This window comes from Varanus komodoensis, unplaced genomic scaffold (assembly GCF_004798865.1).
Source record: "Varanus komodoensis strain SLA01 unplaced genomic scaffold, ASM479886v1 scaffold1, whole genome shotgun sequence".
Lineage (NCBI taxonomy): Eukaryota > Metazoa > Chordata > Lepidosauria > Squamata > Varanidae > Varanus > Varanus komodoensis.
The window spans coordinates 116,915,171-116,934,041 of record NW_025335268.1 but is presented as its reverse complement, the minus strand read 5'-3'; the positions used below and the strand labels follow the sequence as shown (position 1 = coordinate 116,934,041).

At 42.9% G+C, this 18,871-nt stretch overlaps 1 protein-coding gene across 1 annotated transcript; it reads left to right on the top strand.

Moving 5' to 3' along the window:
- Positions 1-251: 251 nt before the first annotated feature.
- Positions 252-12,054, top strand: LOC123029187. Its single transcript, XM_044441825.1, has 2 exons — positions 252-354; positions 9,095-12,054. The coding sequence occupies exons 1-2, from the start codon at positions 336-338 to the stop codon at positions 10,339-10,341; spliced, it is 1,266 nt and encodes a 421-aa protein (XP_044297760.1). The 5' UTR covers positions 252-335; the 3' UTR covers positions 10,342-12,054.
- Positions 12,055-18,871: the final 6,817 nt, after the last annotated feature.

Below are 18,871 nucleotides of genomic sequence, written 5' to 3'. Positions count from 1 at the left end.
GAGAACGAGGCTAATTTCTGCTTGGTCCAACCGCCACGGAGGGAGCTAGGGACAGGCTTGCCTTGAGGGTTACGTGTCCCGATCTCTCGACCGGCGCGAGCAGCGAGGGTGTGCGTGCTGGGCTGGGGCGCACTGGAAGGAGTTTACAGCTGGCTCCTTTCTGCCTGCTTATCGCCTGGGCGAGAAGCCTCGTCCCTCAGTTCCCCGGGCAGCGGGAGGGCCACGCCCCGGGGAAGAAGGCAGAGCCAAGCGCTGCCCAGCAGAGCTCGCACAGCAGGGAGCGGCCCAGGCATGGAGCTGCCGCCTTGAAGCAGGTTCTCTGCAACGCGCCCAGGATGGGAACGCACGGGGCAGGTGAGTGGCTTACGGGAGGACCCTCGGCCCGCGGGCCCGCCAGCCCGTCACCCGGGCCGCAAAAGGGAGCGAGGCCACGAGGGTCCGTACCGCCCCACCCACTCGAGAGCGCCCTCTTGCGTCTCTGCTTCTCCGCCAGTCGCTTTTTCAGCATGCGCAAAGTGTCACCGTCTGAGCTGTGCATGCAGAAGGTGTTCAGCAAATGCTGCAAACGGAGACGACGGCGCTTCAAGCGGCGGTGGCCCCATCGGTGTATGGGAGTGTTTTGGGAGAAGCTTCCCTCTCTTAGCCTGAGATCTTTCTTGGGTGGGATCCAGATTTAGTCCTGTTTCGAGCGCAGATCCATTGCAGTCGACAGGACTTGACTTAGTCATGATTAACGTAAGCCTTGTTGATTTCAGGGGTCTGATCGAGATATAACCTAATCTGCGACCAGCCCCCTGCGCGTCTGTCTGCCACTGAGAGGGGAGGTGTACTGTTCCTAGGGTCGAGGAAGAAAGCGCCTGCCCCGGCTGGCCTGGAGTGGGGGGCAGATGGATACATAGTGGGCTAGCGGCGTGGTCGCCTTCTTCTTCTTGCGCCATCGGGGAGACGATGCCCGCTGTTTATGCGCTTGTATCCCTGGATACCAGGCGGGCGCCCTCCACAGTCAAGAGATTTGGAGGGAGAAGAACGTGGAGTTTCTGCCGCCGACCCTTAAAGAAACAGGCACCTCATTGTTCCACCCTGATCCATGCAGGGATTTGGGGGGGGGGGGGCAATTGAGGCGAAAGCCCGTTTATTACCTCAAAGGTCGCTCCCTCCCAGTCCCACGCCGCTCCGCCAAAGAGCCTGGCGTATCCGTTTTCCCGTTTCGAGCCAGCCACGGGCAGAGGAGTCGTAGCCTTCTTCCAAAGCGGTACAGCCGTCGGACAGGGCGCGGGGGGAGGAGCGCGGAAGAAAGGATTGCTTATACAGAGAGCATTTTATTCCCTAAGAACTGCCACCGATGAAACAAGAGAAGGGAAAAAGATACCCCGAACTGGCCGGGGTGAGTTTTGGTGGGTGAAAATGCGTGAGCTTCAGGGCGGGACTAGGCTCTTCTGGGAGAAATGAAAAGCGCCTCTCATTGCTGGATGCCCAAGAAAGGGTATCCCTTTTCCCTTCCTGTATGATTTCTCTCGCCTGTTGCTGCATTTTCCCACAGCCTCTGGAGTTCTTTCCAAATCAGTTACACTTCCCCCCACATGCATTAGGGCACCACTGGCCAACATGGTAGCACTGCCAGATCTGCCAAAGTACAAGCCACAGCATCTGGATGGGGTGATAGGAATTGTAGTTGGCACAACTGGAGGGCAGTACATTGGGAAAGGCTGCTTTGTTGTTGTTTATCCACAAAGTCATACCCGACCCCTCATGACCCAAAGGACAACATTCCTCCAGGCTCTCCTGTCCTCCAGTATTCCCCAGAGTCCACCCAAGCCCACACACACCACCCCAGTGACCCCATCTAGCCACCTCAACTTCTGTCGTCCCCTTCCTCTTTTGCCTTCAGTCATTCCCAGCATTAGCATCTTTTCCAGCTAGTCCTTCCTCTTCATTAGTTGGCCAAAGTATTTGAATTTCATCTTCAGTATCTGACCTTCTAAAGAACAGTCAGGGTTGATTTCCTTTAAGATTGATTGAGTTGATTTATTTGCAGTCCACGGGACTCTCAGGAGTCTTCTCCAGCACCACAATTCAAAGGCATCAATTCTTCAGCACTTAGTTTTCCTTGTGGTCCAACACTCACAGCCATAATTACAACTGGGAAGACCGTAGCTTTGACTTTATGAACTTTTGTCAGCAGGGTGATGTCTCTGCTTTTTAGTATGCTGTCTAGATTTGCCATAGCTTTCCTCCCAAGGAGCAAGCGTCTTTTAATTTCTTGGCTGCAATCACCGTCTGCAGTGATCTTTGAGCCCAAGAAAATAAAATCTGTCACTACCTCCATTTCTTCCCCATCTATTTGCCAGGAAGTGATAGGACCGGATGCCATGATTTTAGTTTTCTTAATGTTGAGTTTCAAGCCAACTTTTGTGCTCTCCTCCTTCACCCGCATCAAGAGACTCTTTAGTTCCTCTTCACTTTCTGCCATTAGAGTGGTATCGTCTGCATATCTGAGGTTGTTGATATTTCTCTTGGCAATCTTAATTCCAACTTGTGATTCATCTAGCCCAGCCTTTCGCATGATGTACTTATAAGTTAAATAGGCAGCCTTGCCGTACTCCTTTCCCAATTTTGAACCAATCAGTAGTTCCATGTTCAATTCTCACTGTTGCTTCTTGATGTACATGGAAGTTTCTTGAGAGACAAATAAGATGGTCTGGTACTCCCATCTCTTTAAGAACTTGCCACAATTTGTTGTGATCCACACAATCAAAGGCTTTATCATAGTGAATGAAGCAGAAGAAGATGTTTGTCTGGAACTCCCTAGCTTTCTCCATGATCCAGCATTTGTTGGCAATTTGATCTCTAGTTCCTCTGCCTCTTCAAAACCCTGCCTGTGCTTCTGGTAGTTCTCAGTCCACATACTGCCGGAGCCTAGCTTGTAGGATTTTGAGCATAACTTTGCTAGCATGTGAAATGAATGCAACGGTGTGATAGTTTGAACATTGGCATTGCCCGTCTTTGGGATCGGAATGTAAACTGACCTTTTCCAATCCTGTGGCCACTGCTGAGTTTTCTAAATTTGCTGGCATATTGAGTGTAGTATTTCATCCACATCATCTTTTAGGATTTTGAATAGTTCAGCTGTAATACCATCTCTTCCAGTAGCTGTGTTGTTGCTCAGACTTCCTAAGGCCCATTTGACTTCACACTCCAAGATGTCTGGCTTGAGGTCAGCAACCACACCATTGTGGTTATGAGGGACATTAAGATCTATCTTGTATTGTTCTTCCATGTAATCCACCACCTCTTCCTAATCTCGTCTACCTCTGTTAGGTCCCTGCCATTTTTGTCCTTTATCCTGCCCATCTTTGCATGAAATGTTCCCTTGATATCTCCAATGATGAAGAGATCTCTAGTCTTTCCCATTCTGTTGTTTTCCTCTATTTCTTTGCACTGTTCATTTAAGAAGGCATTCTTATCTCTTCTAGCTATTCTCTGGAATTCTGCATTCAATTGGGTGTATCTTTCTCTTTCTTCCTTGCCTTTTACTTCCTTTCTTTCCACAGCTATTTGTAAAGCTCTCTCAGAGGAGCCATTTTGCTTTCTTGCATTTCTTTTTTTGGGGGATGGTTTTAGTTGCTACCTCTTGTACAATGTTGCGAACCTCCATCCATAGTTCTTCAGGCACTCAGTCTATCAGATCTAATTCCTTAAATGTATTTGTCACCTCCACTGTATATTCATAAGGAATATGATTTAGGTCATACCTGAGTGGCCTAGTGGTTTTCTCTACTTTCTTCAGTTTAAGCCTGAATTTTGCAAGAAGAAGCTCATGATCTGAGCCACAGTCAGCTCCTGGTCTTATTTTTACTGACTGTATACAGCTTCTCCATCTTTGGCTGCAGAGCACATAATCAAACTGATTTCTGTGTTGACCGTCTGGTGATGTCCATGTGTAGAGTCATCTCTTGGGTTGTTGGAAAAGAGTGTTTGCTGTGACCAGTGTGTTCTCTTGACAAAATTCTGCTAGTCTTTGCCCTGCTTCATTTTGTACTCCAAGGCCAAACTTGCCTGTTATTCTGGTTATCTTTTGGCTTCCTACCTTAGCATTCCAATCCCCCATGATGATAAGGACATCATTTTTTGGTGTTATTTCTAGAAGGTGTTGTAAGCCTTCACAGAACTGGTCAACTTCAGCCTCTTTGGCACCAGTGGTTGGGGCATAGACTTGGACTACTGTGATGTTGGTTTGCCTAGAATTCAAACTGAGATCATTCTGTCATTTGGAGATTATATCCCAGTACTGCTTTTCCTACTCTTTTATTGACTATGGTGGCAACTCCATTTCTTCTGAGGGATTCTTGCCCGTAGTAGTATATATGATGGTCATCTGAATTAAATTCACCAATTCCTGTCCATTTTAGTGCAATGATTCCCAAGATGTCTATGTTCAGTCTTGCCATCTCATGTTTGACCACATCCAGCTTACCTTGATTCATAGATCTTACATTCCAGGTTCCTATGTAGTATTGTTCTTTACAGCATTGGACTTTCTTTTCACCACCAGATACAACTGCAACTGAGTGTCCATTCGGTTTTGACCCAGTGACTTCACTCTTTCTGGTGCTACTTGTACTAGCCCTCTGCTCTTCCCCAGAAGCACAATGGAACCTTCTGACCTGAGGGGCTCATCTTCCGGCATCAAATCTTTTTACCTTTTGATACTGTCCATGGGGTTTTCATGGCAAGGATACTGGAGTGTGTTACTATTTCCTTCTCCAGTGGATCACCTTTTGTCAGAGCTCTCCGCTATGATCAAGCTATGTCTTGGGTGCTCCTGCGTGGTGTAGCTCATAGCTTCATTGCACTATGCAAGCTCCTTCGCCATGGCAAGGCAGTGATCCATGAAGAAGAAGGCTGCTTTAGAGGGCAGTAAATATTCTGGGACTGGATTTTTTCGTTGCTAAAAGATTTGATGGAGGACTGAGGAGACCTTCCAGGTGTTCTTGGTCTCCAGTTCTTATCAGACTGAGCCAGCCTGAGTCCAGTGATACCTGCTGGTCACCACTTCCCTTGGATGCCATGATATACTTTGTAATGGAGTGAATAGTGAGCCTCACAAAGTGCACTATGACTGTTTTTGGATGGAATAGCACTGTGCTAAAATAAGTACATTAGACCAGTTTTCCCCCAACCCGGAACCCTCCAGAAGTGTTGGAATACAAATCCCAGCATCCCACCCCACAGCCAGCCATGCCTTCTCCCCTCCTTATCCACCTTTCTGAAGCACAGTGGAGAAAAGTAAAGACTGCCACTCTCTTTAGCAGTGCTGGGTTTGCAGGCAGCTGCAGGGGATGCTGCATATAAGTGGGTGATATTGGCAACAATGTGTGCATCTCATGATCCAGATTCGGGTGAAAGGAGTGGATCAGGGCAGGACAACAGAGATTGTTGGATGAGGACTGCCTGCCTGCCTGCCTGACAGGTTAGGCAGGAAATAGAACTGGAGCCATTGCTCAGTAAATGTCTGCATGGACTTCCAAGTTCTGTGAAAGGGAGTTCTAGACTGCTGCTGAGAGATAACTGTCATATCACAAATTCCTCTCCCAATTCCTGCAAACAGCCAGCTGTGTTCCAACAGAATGGAGAATGTTGAACAGGACTGGACTTGGCGTCCTGCAACAGCAGGGGATTGGATCTGATGGCTTTCATGGCCCCTTTCAACTCTACTATTCTATGATTCTATGAGTGAGACTATCAGCCTTTTTCTGGTCCAGCTACCCATGATTACATGCCGCTGGGTTCCTCTAGCTCTGCTACCAGCTTGCTCTTCAAGATGGATGTATGTGTGATCTTAAAATGGTGATGGGAACATCCAGAAATGAAGTCCTTCACCAGCAGCATGGGATGAAGCAATCTAGCATCACATGGATGTTCTCATTGTTGGTTTCTGCTCTAAGATACTTCCTCTCCACCTAAACTGTCACCAGAGGAGGACTAATGACTAGAAGTGGCAGCTTTTTATATTACAGGAAATGGTGAAAGGTGGATCAGCAAGTCACTTGCATATCCGGAGTTTGTGCTTTTATTTGAAGCTCATGCACTTCCATAACAAAGATATAGATTTTAACATTCCTTTTTCCATGGGATGCTAGAAATGCAATAAGGGTGGCCACATTCATTAGCTTAAACAGCTAAGTGAACTAGGAGATGATGTAAGGTGCAAAGGCTAGCATCAGAAACTTTGCTTTTGAGATGAAGGACAAGGGCTACCCTTGCCCTTCCCCACCACCATTTCATATATGGAAGTCAACTGGGTTGGCAGATAAATCGAACACTAGCGAGGGCAATAGTCTTGCTTATGGAGCAGCAAAGAGGATGTGAAGCACAGACAGCTCTATCTTCTAACACCACAGCACTGCTTTGACAATGCACCTTCAGATGCCCATACACTGCCTGCCCAAAGAAACATTACAATACATTAAGGAGTCCTACCAGAGAACAGCACACATGTGATGCTTGCTATGATGTCAGTCCTAGACTAGTTGCCTCTGTCCCTGCAATCTTTCCCAACAATGCTGCTGGTAACATGCTGGGACCATGTTGGGAGAAGTCAGCCAGTAGAAGGGAGAAGTCAGGGAGTACAGACTGTTGGGAGAAGTCAGCCAGTACACACCAGCAACAAGCAAGCAGAGACCATGGGAGGCTGCTAGCAGAGGGGAACTGGTTGCTGCCCTCCTCCTTCCAGCATCCACTGTCCAAGGCAGCCTGAGCATCACTTTGTGGAATGGCGAGGCCAGCTCTGAGTGGATTGTAAACAAAGGGATCAGAGGCTGCTGCTGATCTAATCTAGCATCCTGTGTCTACCAGCAGCCTGGGCCAGATGCTTCAAAGGAAACTGTACAACAAAAGCACATCTGTGAAATACATACATTGTCAAGTATAAGACTGACAACTCATACATTGTCAAGTATAAAATTTTAGTAGCCAGAAAAGTCAAGGTTGCATCACTCTCACAAAATATTGTGGGGAGGAGGAAGATTACCAGAAATGTATTTAATACTTCAGGGGACCCAGTTACACTATTGCATGCCATATGATTCCGTGTGAATAAGTTCTACTGGTTAATCATGACCTTTCCGACAAAGTTCTTTTTCTCCTACTCAACAGAGTAAGGGGCCAGCAACCCTTTACGACCACAGACAGGTGGCCACTGCTTTTTCCACAGAAAGAATGAATGGGGTTTTCTTAGAGAAATGGTCACTAATAATTTTCTTTTAAGATTTGAAAACTATCCATGGACTTTTAGGGATAATATTATGGGAAGGAAAAGCTGATGTCATTTTTCAGGAAGAGCCTAGGAATGGTGCCTAATCCGGTCCAAAGTCTTTTAATTGTTCCACTGTTTCCTAAATTTAAACAATGTCTCTGGAATGTGATCCAGTGCACCATAACTTCAGTTTCCACACAATGGCAAAAGCAGACATTCCAGAATCAGAGTAGTGACAGGCTGCACTCTTAAACTAGATGGAAGTTATCAAGGGACATAAATGTGAAATGATTTAACTTTACTGCTAGTTGCATTTTAGTTGCTTTTAATATATGCAGCATAGACATTTGCAGAAATTTTCTGAGCAGGAGGAGCAAAGCTACATAGAATGTTGTGGTTGTAATTTGTGTGCACAGCACATATTGCTATAACACACCTGTGTACTTTCCTTCTGTCTGTGTTTTGTTGCTTAGTATCACATGCTATGGCATTTTGAAGCCTACACAAAGAAATAGAAGATCCTGGAAATGGAACATTCAGAACTAATCCAAGAGGTTACCTTCCAGAATTATCATGAATACCAACAAAACTCATTTAGGCTGAGGGATAAAAAAAATCCCCCTAGGAACCAGATAATTGACTCCCAGGCCATCCCGAACTACTCAATAATACTCCCAGTTTAAAAGGGCCCAATATGTACCACACATTGACTCCATAAAGGAAGCCACAGCCTTGAATTCACCAGGGCTGAACAGGGCTGTCAAGGATGGGATATTTTTGAGGTATTCATTCATAACGTTACCATAATTTGGAGATGACTTGATGGTTCATTCCCTGGTACATTCAAACAACTGACCTGGATATAGTAGGTCATGTTTACATGATGAACAAACAGCAACAGTAGTTCTGCAGAGGTAGTTCAGGAAGGTTTGCTTGACCTTTCAGCTATTCACATATTCTTTACTTACAGGAGTGCATCGAGTTTTTTCTCAACAAGGTTTAATATTGTAAGGAGGTTCCAAAGTTCTCCCCTTCTTCTTAGACAGGAAATAGTTGGGGAGATAGGAAATAGAAAACTGTCTATGATAGAAAGCAGAATATTCTAAGACAGAGACTGATATTCTAGGAAGGAAAAGGATAGTCTAGTTAAAATCTCAAGAACAAAGAATGACAAAATTCATACTTCAGTGAATGGAAACTAATGCTAATTACAGGTTTCATTGGATAAGGGTTAAGTTTCCAAAGAGGACAAACACAATAACATATCTTCCAAAACCAGCCCAACCCAAACAGGAAACTTTGAGCATACATTGCCAATAGTGGGTTGCTGAGCCATTAGAGAAGTTCTGAAGAAACTGGTAAACAGTTCTTAAATATTCACTGTTCCTTAAAACTTCCTATTACTTTTTCACATGTTGCAATACAAAATATCTAGCTCAGATATCATAATGGCAGTTTTCTGCACTTGCTTGCCAGATGCTGTCAAGAATTTCAGTATTCTAACCTGGAGGTAATTGAATTATGAACTATGGGTACTTCCATAGTGAAATAATCTTGGTTTATTCATGGAATCATACAAGGATGTACAGCAACTCAATCTCAATTTCATTTTCCATTTATAACCCTCCCATGTTTTTCCACTGCTTCTTTCATCTTTTTTCTTTCTATTAATAATCCAGCAAGTAGAGAAAGATATATAAGATACAAAGGCACAGTGCCTTTTGATTGGAAACACTAAGAGCTGTCAATGTGAAATCCCCATAAGAAAAGTATTGTTGTAAAGTTTTGATGCATAAACTTGTGAGAAATTATTGATTCTTGTAATTTTTTTAACTTTAGGTCATAAGAGATGGACATTTGTACTCATTGGTGGGGTCCTGATAGTAACAGAACTTGCCTTAGGAAGTCTGGAAGAAGAGACGTGCAACTGCAGCACACCTATCAATTTCTGGGAATTCCAGACCAATTTGATTCCTGAGATGTGCTGTCTGAATTTCACCAGGACTCAAATCAATACCTTGGATTGGAGCATCTTTGCTGGAATTGCTGGGCTAAGAAAACTCTACCTATCAAACAGTAGCATATCAGACATTATTAATGTAGATGCTGGTTCTTCTACATTAGAGTTCATATACCTGGACCATAACCAACTAAGTTGGCTTCCAGATGGTTTTCTAAAAAATGCACCTAGCTTGCGTGTCATTCAGTTAGAGAACAACCAACTCCAGAATCTGTCTGAATCATTCCTGGAAATATCTGATCAAATCCAGGAGATCCATCTTAGCTTCAATAACTTATCTTCCCTTCCCTCAGGGATATTCAAACCCTCCCTCCTCTTATTAAGCCTCTCCAACAACAGCTGGGAATGCACTTGCACCTTACTTGGATATCTGGAAAAATATCTAGTTGCACCATTTTACACTGAGATAATTTGCAGCACCCCAAGGCATTACCATGGCCTGAATATCAAAGACATCCCAAAGCAGGAGCTATGCCAGACTCACAATTTAACTGCTCTTTTCATTTGTCTGCCTGTAGTGGCTGTTCTTGTCTTGGTCACCTGGTGCTTTTGCAAGCAGAAGAATAAGACAACTGATTATGCTCTCCATGGTGGGAAAGAGTGCCGCCTGGCCACAGTGGAGAGAAATGGTGCCAAAGGGTCAAGGGACCATCACTGCTATGTCCCATGTGAAGTGCCTCTTAGATCTGCTACAGAGAATGAGAAAAACATCTTGTTGCAGAATCAAGTCTTGCTCAAACCTTCAACTGCACTTTTAGGGAGCAACAGAGACCTGTATGAGGAGGTGGAGATCAAACTTGGGGCTTCTGATGACTCCTTGGTGAGGACCAATGAAAAAAATCCTGACCAAGACAATTTAGGATCCAAAAAAATTATAATCGCAGAGGAGGAGGATGCAGGTGGGGAGTCTGAAGCTGAGACAATGAGTGTGTCTGATGTTCTGAAGGATTCAGCAGACCGGGAGAAGCTCTACATGAACCAGTCAGTAGATTATTATAACCTGGTTCCTGGTATTGAACTGGAAGACTCAGACCAAATGGAATACGAGAATGTCGACCTTTCCTGAGATTGCTTGTCACATGGTTTAACTGTGCACCAGAGGCTAACCCTTATCTGGTCCATTACAGGGCCAGGATCACCAGCCCCAAATATTATACAAAGACCCTAAATAATCACATATTAGAAACAATTCTATGTTCTGGTCTTTGTTTCTCTTTCTTCTAGGCCTTTGGAATGAAGTATCTTTCATTATTAAGCATAGAATCTGCCATATTAAGATCTGACAGAATCTATTCCTTAATGGGTGGTGGATGAGCTAAGTATTGACTTGCAGCTCCTTTCTAGGCCCTTGAAACTAAGTGTTTTTTGTGTTTACTTAATTTAATAGAAGGCAACATTTTCTCATGGTTCTAGGAAGAAAGGTTTAGAAGATAAGGTTTGGATTAATCCTTAGAACAAAAACTGAGGCTTCCCTATATAAACAACACAGTCAGCTAGGGCAAGATACAACCCATGGCATTCTTTTTTAAGAAAAGAACTTTGCATTTTATTTTGAGAAAGTTTGGCATGCTGTTCTGTATATTCCCTATATGGCCTTGTCTACGGCTACCTCCTAAAATTCCACACTCTGTGCTCTGACCTTAGGTCTTGCTGTGTGTGGGCTGGTCTGGCCAGTCATCTTCCATTCCAAGCAGCACTAGTCTTGGATGGGATTTGCTCCCTAGGAATTTTCTCCAGTTAAGAGCTCAGATTTTTAGATCCTTGTGAAAGGAGGGAGAGTGACATCTAGTGGAAAAGTTTCTGCAAGCTGCCCCCTCCACCAAATCAATTCCTTTTCTTTTTTTGCCACCCTTTGAAATGTTTGAAAACTATTCAAGTATCTCAATTTAATCAGCATTTCTATAATCTCAGTTAAACATATTAGTTTCCTTCTGTCTGGTATTTAAACAATTGCTGCTCCACCTTGATCTGTGGAATGCAGGTAGGTGGTTCCTGCCTTCTAGGTCAAAGTTGGCTTTTTGGCTCCTTCTGATTTTATAATCCAACATACATGCATGCACGTGCACACACAGAGTATACAGATTTCTCCCTTACCCACATTCTCTCTTTCTCCCCAAATACATGCATTTCCTCCCCACACACACACCAGCTGTTCCCATCGCACACACCCTCCCAGTCCCTTATGTATATGAATAGAGATTACTGTTTCTTGTTTCATAGTGCCTCCTATGGAGGCCAGGCCAAAGTCCTGTGGATATCAGTAGATAGCACAGAAGTGGCAGAATTGCTATTGTGTACACCTCCTGAACAGCAGCTCTGTCAGGAACCTGACCTCCCCTCCCAATGCCACTTTTCACTTGTTCACTTCACTGGTTTTGACTTAGTTGCATTTCATTTCACTGCTGCCTCTAAATCCTTCCCTTCTCTAGTTTCAGGCATCTTCCCACTCTTTAGTGTGCTCCAAATACTTCTGTAGCTCAGGAACCATACAAGGTTTTAATCCCAGCTAAACTGACAACTTCCACTTCCTTCACAGAAGCAAACATTTTGCTTGCTTTGTGTCCAAACCAGGTGGAATATCTGAGACTTTGTATCTGCTCAGCTAATTTGTACTGAAGGGTTTTATGCCACATGCTCAATACAATATAGATGAGCCTGCTTGTGCATGATCAGGTCTACATGGGCCCTGGAAGCCTTAGTTTTGAGCACTTTTTGTTTTGTACTAAACTATTCAATCAATATTCTTATTTTACATTTCAAATAAAAATATTAGAAAGCAGTAAAAAGTGTAAATAAAATGGAGTACATTGTTATGTTTCGTCTTCTAAGAGTTTAGAAGGCAGTCTCTAGCACTTCATTTTGTCTTGCTTTTATTTTGTTGTGCTCAAAGATTTTAAAAGTGTATAGGGTTAGGGTTAGCTATTGCTATTACACATTCACTTATTTATGCTTCCAAAAACTAGGACATTTTTAGTGAAAGAATTCTGTCTTAACATCCATACCATTTAAGCAGTCCTGTAGTCTCAGTTACCATTAGGCCTTTAGTCCCATTTTTGCTGTTACTCTTTAAGATTGTGCAGTGGCGAGAAAAGAGTGCAATCTTGTAATGCACCATTTTTCTTATTGCCATAGTACCTTATGTTTGTCTAGGGGGAAAGAGAGAATCCAAGTCTCAGGCAGAGTGGATCATAACATCCATGTTGCTCCTTTTATCACTTTAGTACAAAAACAGAGAGAAACTCCAAATTCAACTGGAAAAGAGATTGGTATATAATTATAGTGACTTTTTCCCTTATGTCACTGGAGCATCTTTGTTTAACTCAGGGATGGGCAGCCTGCAGCCAATGCTCTGATTTCATGTGAACCTCAGCCTAATTCTCAAAACCTTCTGCATGCAGTCAATGCAGACCTCTGGCAAGAACAACCTGCCCTTTCTCTGGAAACCTGCTGGGCAGGAATGTAGAGGGAGAGAAAGAAAAGGCAGTAACAGAAAGCAAAAAGAAGAGAGAGAGAGAGAGAGAGAGAGAGAGAGAGAGAGAGAGAGAGAGAGAGCGATCGATCGATCCTCTCATTTGGATCTTGTCCTGCCAACTGACATTAGGCTGCCCCTGCCTCATATCCACAAGGAAATACAGTTCTCACCAAAGGAAATGTCACCCACCTGTAATTGAACCCAAAGCAATCTTGACAGATGAGACAGACAGCACTGACCTTATTTTCCACTCAGCCACTCCAGCTTCCATGGGCTTTTCCAGGCAGAGTGCATGGAAGCACATCGCAATGCACCAGTGAGGCAGGAGGCTCAAAGAACTGTTGTTCGAATGTGCTTCTTTATGGATCTTCATTGTGCAGTAACTGGTCTGTTGGGGAGCACGGATGGGGTTTGAGCAAAGCAGTTTCCTTGCATAAATAGTAGGTCTGGAATGGAAAGGACCAAGCAAAAAAAAAAAAAAAAAAAAAATCAACCAGTCCAGCTTGATATATGCATAGCAAATGGTTTTCTGCCTGAGGCCTAACAGGCACAGTATCACACAGCCCCTCCAAGATGTGTTGTAATTATTCAGGCAGGTGCTTTCCATATACCTTTCTTTATTCATCTGAGACATACAGCTGCTGCATGTGCTGATGAGACCCCTCATATCAGACTAAACATGACATCAGGCCACACAAATCAACCCAGTACAGACCAGACTTCATGGCCTGTGGATGTAACTTCAGCAGCTTTGTCTTGATACTCTCCTTCCCGCCCCCGCCCCCTTTCACAACCATCAGAACTAATAGGAGAAAAAACTAGCAAGCACTCCTTTTTCTGATGATTTGTTTTAAAGCATGACTTAAGCAGCTCAGTAGTTGAAAGCAAGTCTGGAGCAAAAGGACAGGAGAAAAAGAGGGGACATGGATATGATAATGAGAGACTTAGAAATTAATATGAAAAATTATTGTTTTCATAAATACTATCATGCAAAAGGTTTTAAAGCTGTTTTCCTCAGGCAGGTGACCACCAGATGTATTGACTACAACTCCTAACATTCCCAGCCAGATGTTAGGAGTTAATAGCCCAACACATATGGGGATTCTAGGCTGGGAAAAATGGCTTTAAAGTTTTTCTCCAGGGTAATGAGGCTAAAAATGATACAAATTAGTAGGAAGTACAGAGACAGTACTGATCAGTCAGGGTCAGAAAAGAGGGAGCAAGCAAGGGAGAATGTTCTTGAGAAAGACAGATTTACAGGCAGTAATAACCACTGCAAACCAAGCCTAAGATAAATTGTTACTTTATGAGACTGCAAAGCTATAAATTAATTATCTGTGTTAAGTCCAGTTCTATTTCCCAGGGGAAATAACACTGAGAAAGTATTTCATCCATTCATCAGGGATGACTCTTAGGGTACCAAAACAAGAATTCAATTAATGTTGATGAAGTTTAACAGCATGCACCATAGCATACTGTGTTTCCTAGTCTTCCTCCATTTGTTTCAGTAGATGATCATGCTTTGGGGAACCAGGTCCTGCTTTATTTAAAAGCTTTTTTTATTACAGCTTTCAGCAGAAAGATAAAACCTAAAATCAGAAGAATGCTGGAAGAACAGAATAGTACAAACTTAAATGAAATAACTTGTCATCAGATAAATTGGATTTACAGCATTCCCAAGTCAAGAGAGACCACAGAAGTTAAGTTTGGAGAAAAATAGAGAGAAAGAAATGGGAATAAAATAATACATGCATTATTAATCAAAGAACCCAACAAAAATTAGGGTGGTCCCACACAGAGGGTTTCTAGTACCACCAGTTAAAAGACATTTTGTAGATATTCCATCTTTTTGATCCTTAATGGATTTTATGTTGTAAGAAAAAAGATAAAAATACTGGTGGGAAAATAGAGGCGGGTGCTGAATGGAGAATGTCATTTGGACCTCCATAAAAAACTGTGAATGAGGCAGGGTGATGTCATTATAAATGCCTTGTCTGCAAGCATCCCTGATCTCCCCCAGCCATCAATCCAAGGAAATATTTATTTGCATACATTTGCATGGGTGGATTCAGAATAGTGCTAAGTGGACTTCTGCTCATGCAGGAAGAAGAGGGCAGCATGTGATCTGCTCGATTCCTTCATCCTACTCATCCTGAAAAGTTAGCCTGGAAGGTTGTTTGGAGACCCTCCACCCACATTTCACATCAGGAGTAGGCATGACTGGTGACCTGCTGAGGATCCACACCCCAAGGGACCACAAAACTAAAGTTGACACTCGTTCAGGACAAAATGAGAGGGGAGGCAGGGAGCTGCAAGAGACAGTGGGAAATCATTTCCCTGCCCCCTTCCTCCAAAGGGGAGCATATGATGCTGATTCTTGCATCTGGTAACATAAAGCTGACAGCAGAGGACAGAAGAGAGTAAATAAGGTGTCTATCAGGAGTACTTGCTAGCAAGAACAAATTTAGAATTACAAGTGGAACCTGCTGTCCCAAAATGTTTTAGTGTGTCCTCTCTCTTACAGAGGAATCCTCCTGTTCAGAGCTCCAGGATCCCTCAGACAGATATAGACCTGTTGTGCAGAAGCTGGAAAGAATCCAGAGAATCACTGACTACTCATAAGCAGAAAACCAAACTAACAACAGTGCATTGGCTATATACATATTGATCTGGTGATGTACCTTCTATATAGTTATAGTGCAAAATGGGGGAAAATTAATTCATTGAACTGCAACTCCAGACAGGTCTAGTCAGGATAGCCAATGGTGAGGCATGATGGGAGTTGCAGTTCAACAATATGCACCATCCCTGCTATAGATACACATTGATCCTGTAGTTTGGAGTGATGTGTCCCAAACACTACAATCAGAACAGAGTAATAATAATGGCTGCACTACTTCATATTGGAAAGGCTGGTGTGATTGACAGCAGAAACGCCTTATATAAACAAAGTATGCAAACACAGAATTTAAGTATTAGAGGGAAGGAGAGGAAATAAGAGAAAGGAATCCATCAAGTTGCAGGACAACAAGGGGGATGAAGAAGTCAAGTAGCTGTTGATACAACACATTCTCTGTCACTTCATAATGTCTGAAGACAGGAAGAACTGCTCCTACTATCCAACAATTCAACATTACATGGAATTTTATGCAACGATGACTGGCAAATTTCATCCTTTGGAATTCTGCAAGCAATCCCTTCATTTATCATTTGAGCAAACAGGGATCTGGCTGGGAAAAAGCACTATCCCCATATGTGGATTGGGGAGATGGGTACAATAGTACAGCAGTTATACGAAGTTCTCTGAAAAATTAGAAGTTTCCCCATTGAAGCACTATTGCTATGAAATGGGCACAGGGGAATGAAACCATGTTCCATGGCTCAAGCTCTTTCAAGGAAAAATGGGCTAGAAATAAAATATGTTCAAGGATCAATTTAAGCCAAAGCTCAATCCTGGATCCTGTTTTTTATTATTTGTTTTAGGTATGAGTGGTTTAAAATAATTTTTGTGAATGTTTTACAAAGTAAATATCACATGTAGAATTACCCAGTTCCCTGTTCTCAGGCTTACAGTAATAGCCTCCAATATATCACTCTAAGCATTTCAATTTATTGTCCATGAAAAAGATATTTAAAGGAAGTGGGTAGCTGTTTTTCTTCTTTCTCTGCCTTACTAGTGAGACAGTTCAACTCCCAGGATAGGTAAGGCTGTATTTTAACTTCTCATTCCCTGAGCAGCATTAAATACAGTTAGCATGTCCTTTTCTCCCATAGGGCTCCTGTATCTTTATCAACTGCATGGCAAGAAGAAATGTAATAGCTACAGGTTTCACCAATAGAGCTGCCTTCACTTGCTGCATCCACCTACTAAACTGAAAGCATAATGCCTGCTCAAAATATATCTAAGGCAGCACTAGCATTGTACTATGCATGTATGCTTTAAGTCCTCCATGCAACTCAACAGCTTTTTTGGAGACTGGTTACTGTGGATTGTTTTCAAATCAGTGCTCTCTGAGACTCACAGGGCAACTACAACTCTAAACAGGTTTACTCATAAGGAAAACTCTTTGACTTAAATGGAACTTTCTCCCATTTGTATAAGTGTGTATAGCAGGTGTGCAGCCTGGTGGAGGCTATGTGAACCTGCCAACCACAATTGTGCAGGCCTTCAGAGTTGGGTTATCCCAATGCCTGTTTCTTACTTGTCTTCTTGAGGGTTATGCACATTCAGCAGTAACTTCTTGTTAACAGATTTGGGGGGGGGGGGGGGATAAGCTTCAGTATCTCTCAAGTCCCTTCTGTCCTTTGATTTCCTGACATGAAACAAGAGTTGTTCTATCTCAGTCAGGTGGATAGCTGCGGTTCATACAGTTAAAGCACAAACTTAAATTGTTTCTACATCAAAGCCCTTTTCTCTGGAGTGCTCAACCTTTCTTCACATCTTATTTTTGAAACATCTATTGGATATGGTTATCCATTCACTGATTTCCAGTATTTCATGTGATGTAGCTCTTTACAGACCCAATTTTCTGGCCTTTTATACTGGTGGGGGAAGGGGGGAGGACATGGTTGTAATAAAACACAGCTGCAGCACTAGTGGAACCAGTATGGATAAGTATGACTGCAACTTTAAGAAGTTCTTGTGCTTTTAATTAAACTCTTCCTGTCACATATTCAACCTACAGTAGACTCTTGACTATCCGGCTCGCGACTATCCAGCCTCCGTACTATCCGGCCTAGTTAAAAAATAACTAACAATGAACAATAAAATAAGTTTAAATAATTTTTGTAAGAATTAAGCCTACGTTTTACGTTAATGTTTTGTTTATTTTAAAAGTACAGTGTACATGATTTTATGTTTCCTGCAATTAAGTTAGACATCATAAAATTTATCTTAAAATGTGTACAATATTTTTATCCTTGGACTTCCTTTTTCTGTAATAAATTTTTAAAATGTACAGTACAGTAAATAACAAACATTTATAAAGTACTGGCCTGTACTAAGAGGTCAGAAAATATGAATAAGAGTGGGTTTTGGTATAAAAAGGGTGTTTTTAATGGTATGGGTGGGGTAGGAAGTGAGCATTTATAGAACTCTGGCCTATCCGACTTTTTTGTTATCCGGCCTGCTCTTCCGCCACATTAGGTTGGATAGCTGGGAGTCTACTGTATTTCCAATTAGCACAGGTGAGGAATTACTGACAAAGAACCTATAAGTTGCATCTTGAATAATAGCTTATTTTAAATAATTGCCCTAGTGGCAGGGGAAGGTGCTGAATACTGACTTCGTAGTCTTCCTGCCTCTGTCTTTTTTTCAGAGTGAATTACCTTATTCAGCCCTTTACACAGAGCCATGCTATTCAGTAGTATTTTAACAGTCTAGTTTAAAAGTAGCTTTGTTATGCTGCAAGAACTAGGTTTGCTTGTTTTTGTGCTGCATGAATTTTTTTCTACACAAGGACCAAGTTCCACACTCCCTGTCAAGACCACCTGAAAAAGTTACAAAGTACTTACATTGTGGGGTGGGCTCTGTTTTTATGGCTCATGCAATAACATTCACCACTGATACAAAGCTTCAGAGAGAAAGCACACCTCTGGATCTCCAAAGAGCTATGGAGACCCTGTAGCTGGATGATCGATGTGAAAATGGAAAATGTATAACTAGATGTTATCAAGCAATGAAGTAAATGGCAGACTGCTTAGAACAGGGATCAGCAACCTGGTGCCCTCCAAATGTTCTGGCATACAGCTCTTGTAAGATGCAGCCAACATAGTGAATGGTGGCAAACTGTGGAAAGTGAGGTCCAGAACATCTGGAGAGCACTGGGAAGCCTACCCCTGATGCAGGACAACCTCCCTTATTGTTGTGCTCTCCAGATATTTGAGATTACCATTTCTATCAAGCACAGTCAGAAATGGAGGAAGTTGTAGTCCAAAAGATGTGAAGGGCACCAGGTTAGGGAAGGATGATATAAAAGCAACCAGTAGCTGCTGTTAGTGGAGGCTTCTATGATGTGCACCTGAGCAAGATAAGGGGCTTTTCTAGAGCTCAGCATCTAAAAAGCCTACATAAAATGTTGCTGCAGATCATATGGTAGGTGACCTGCTTGGCCTTTCTGGCATT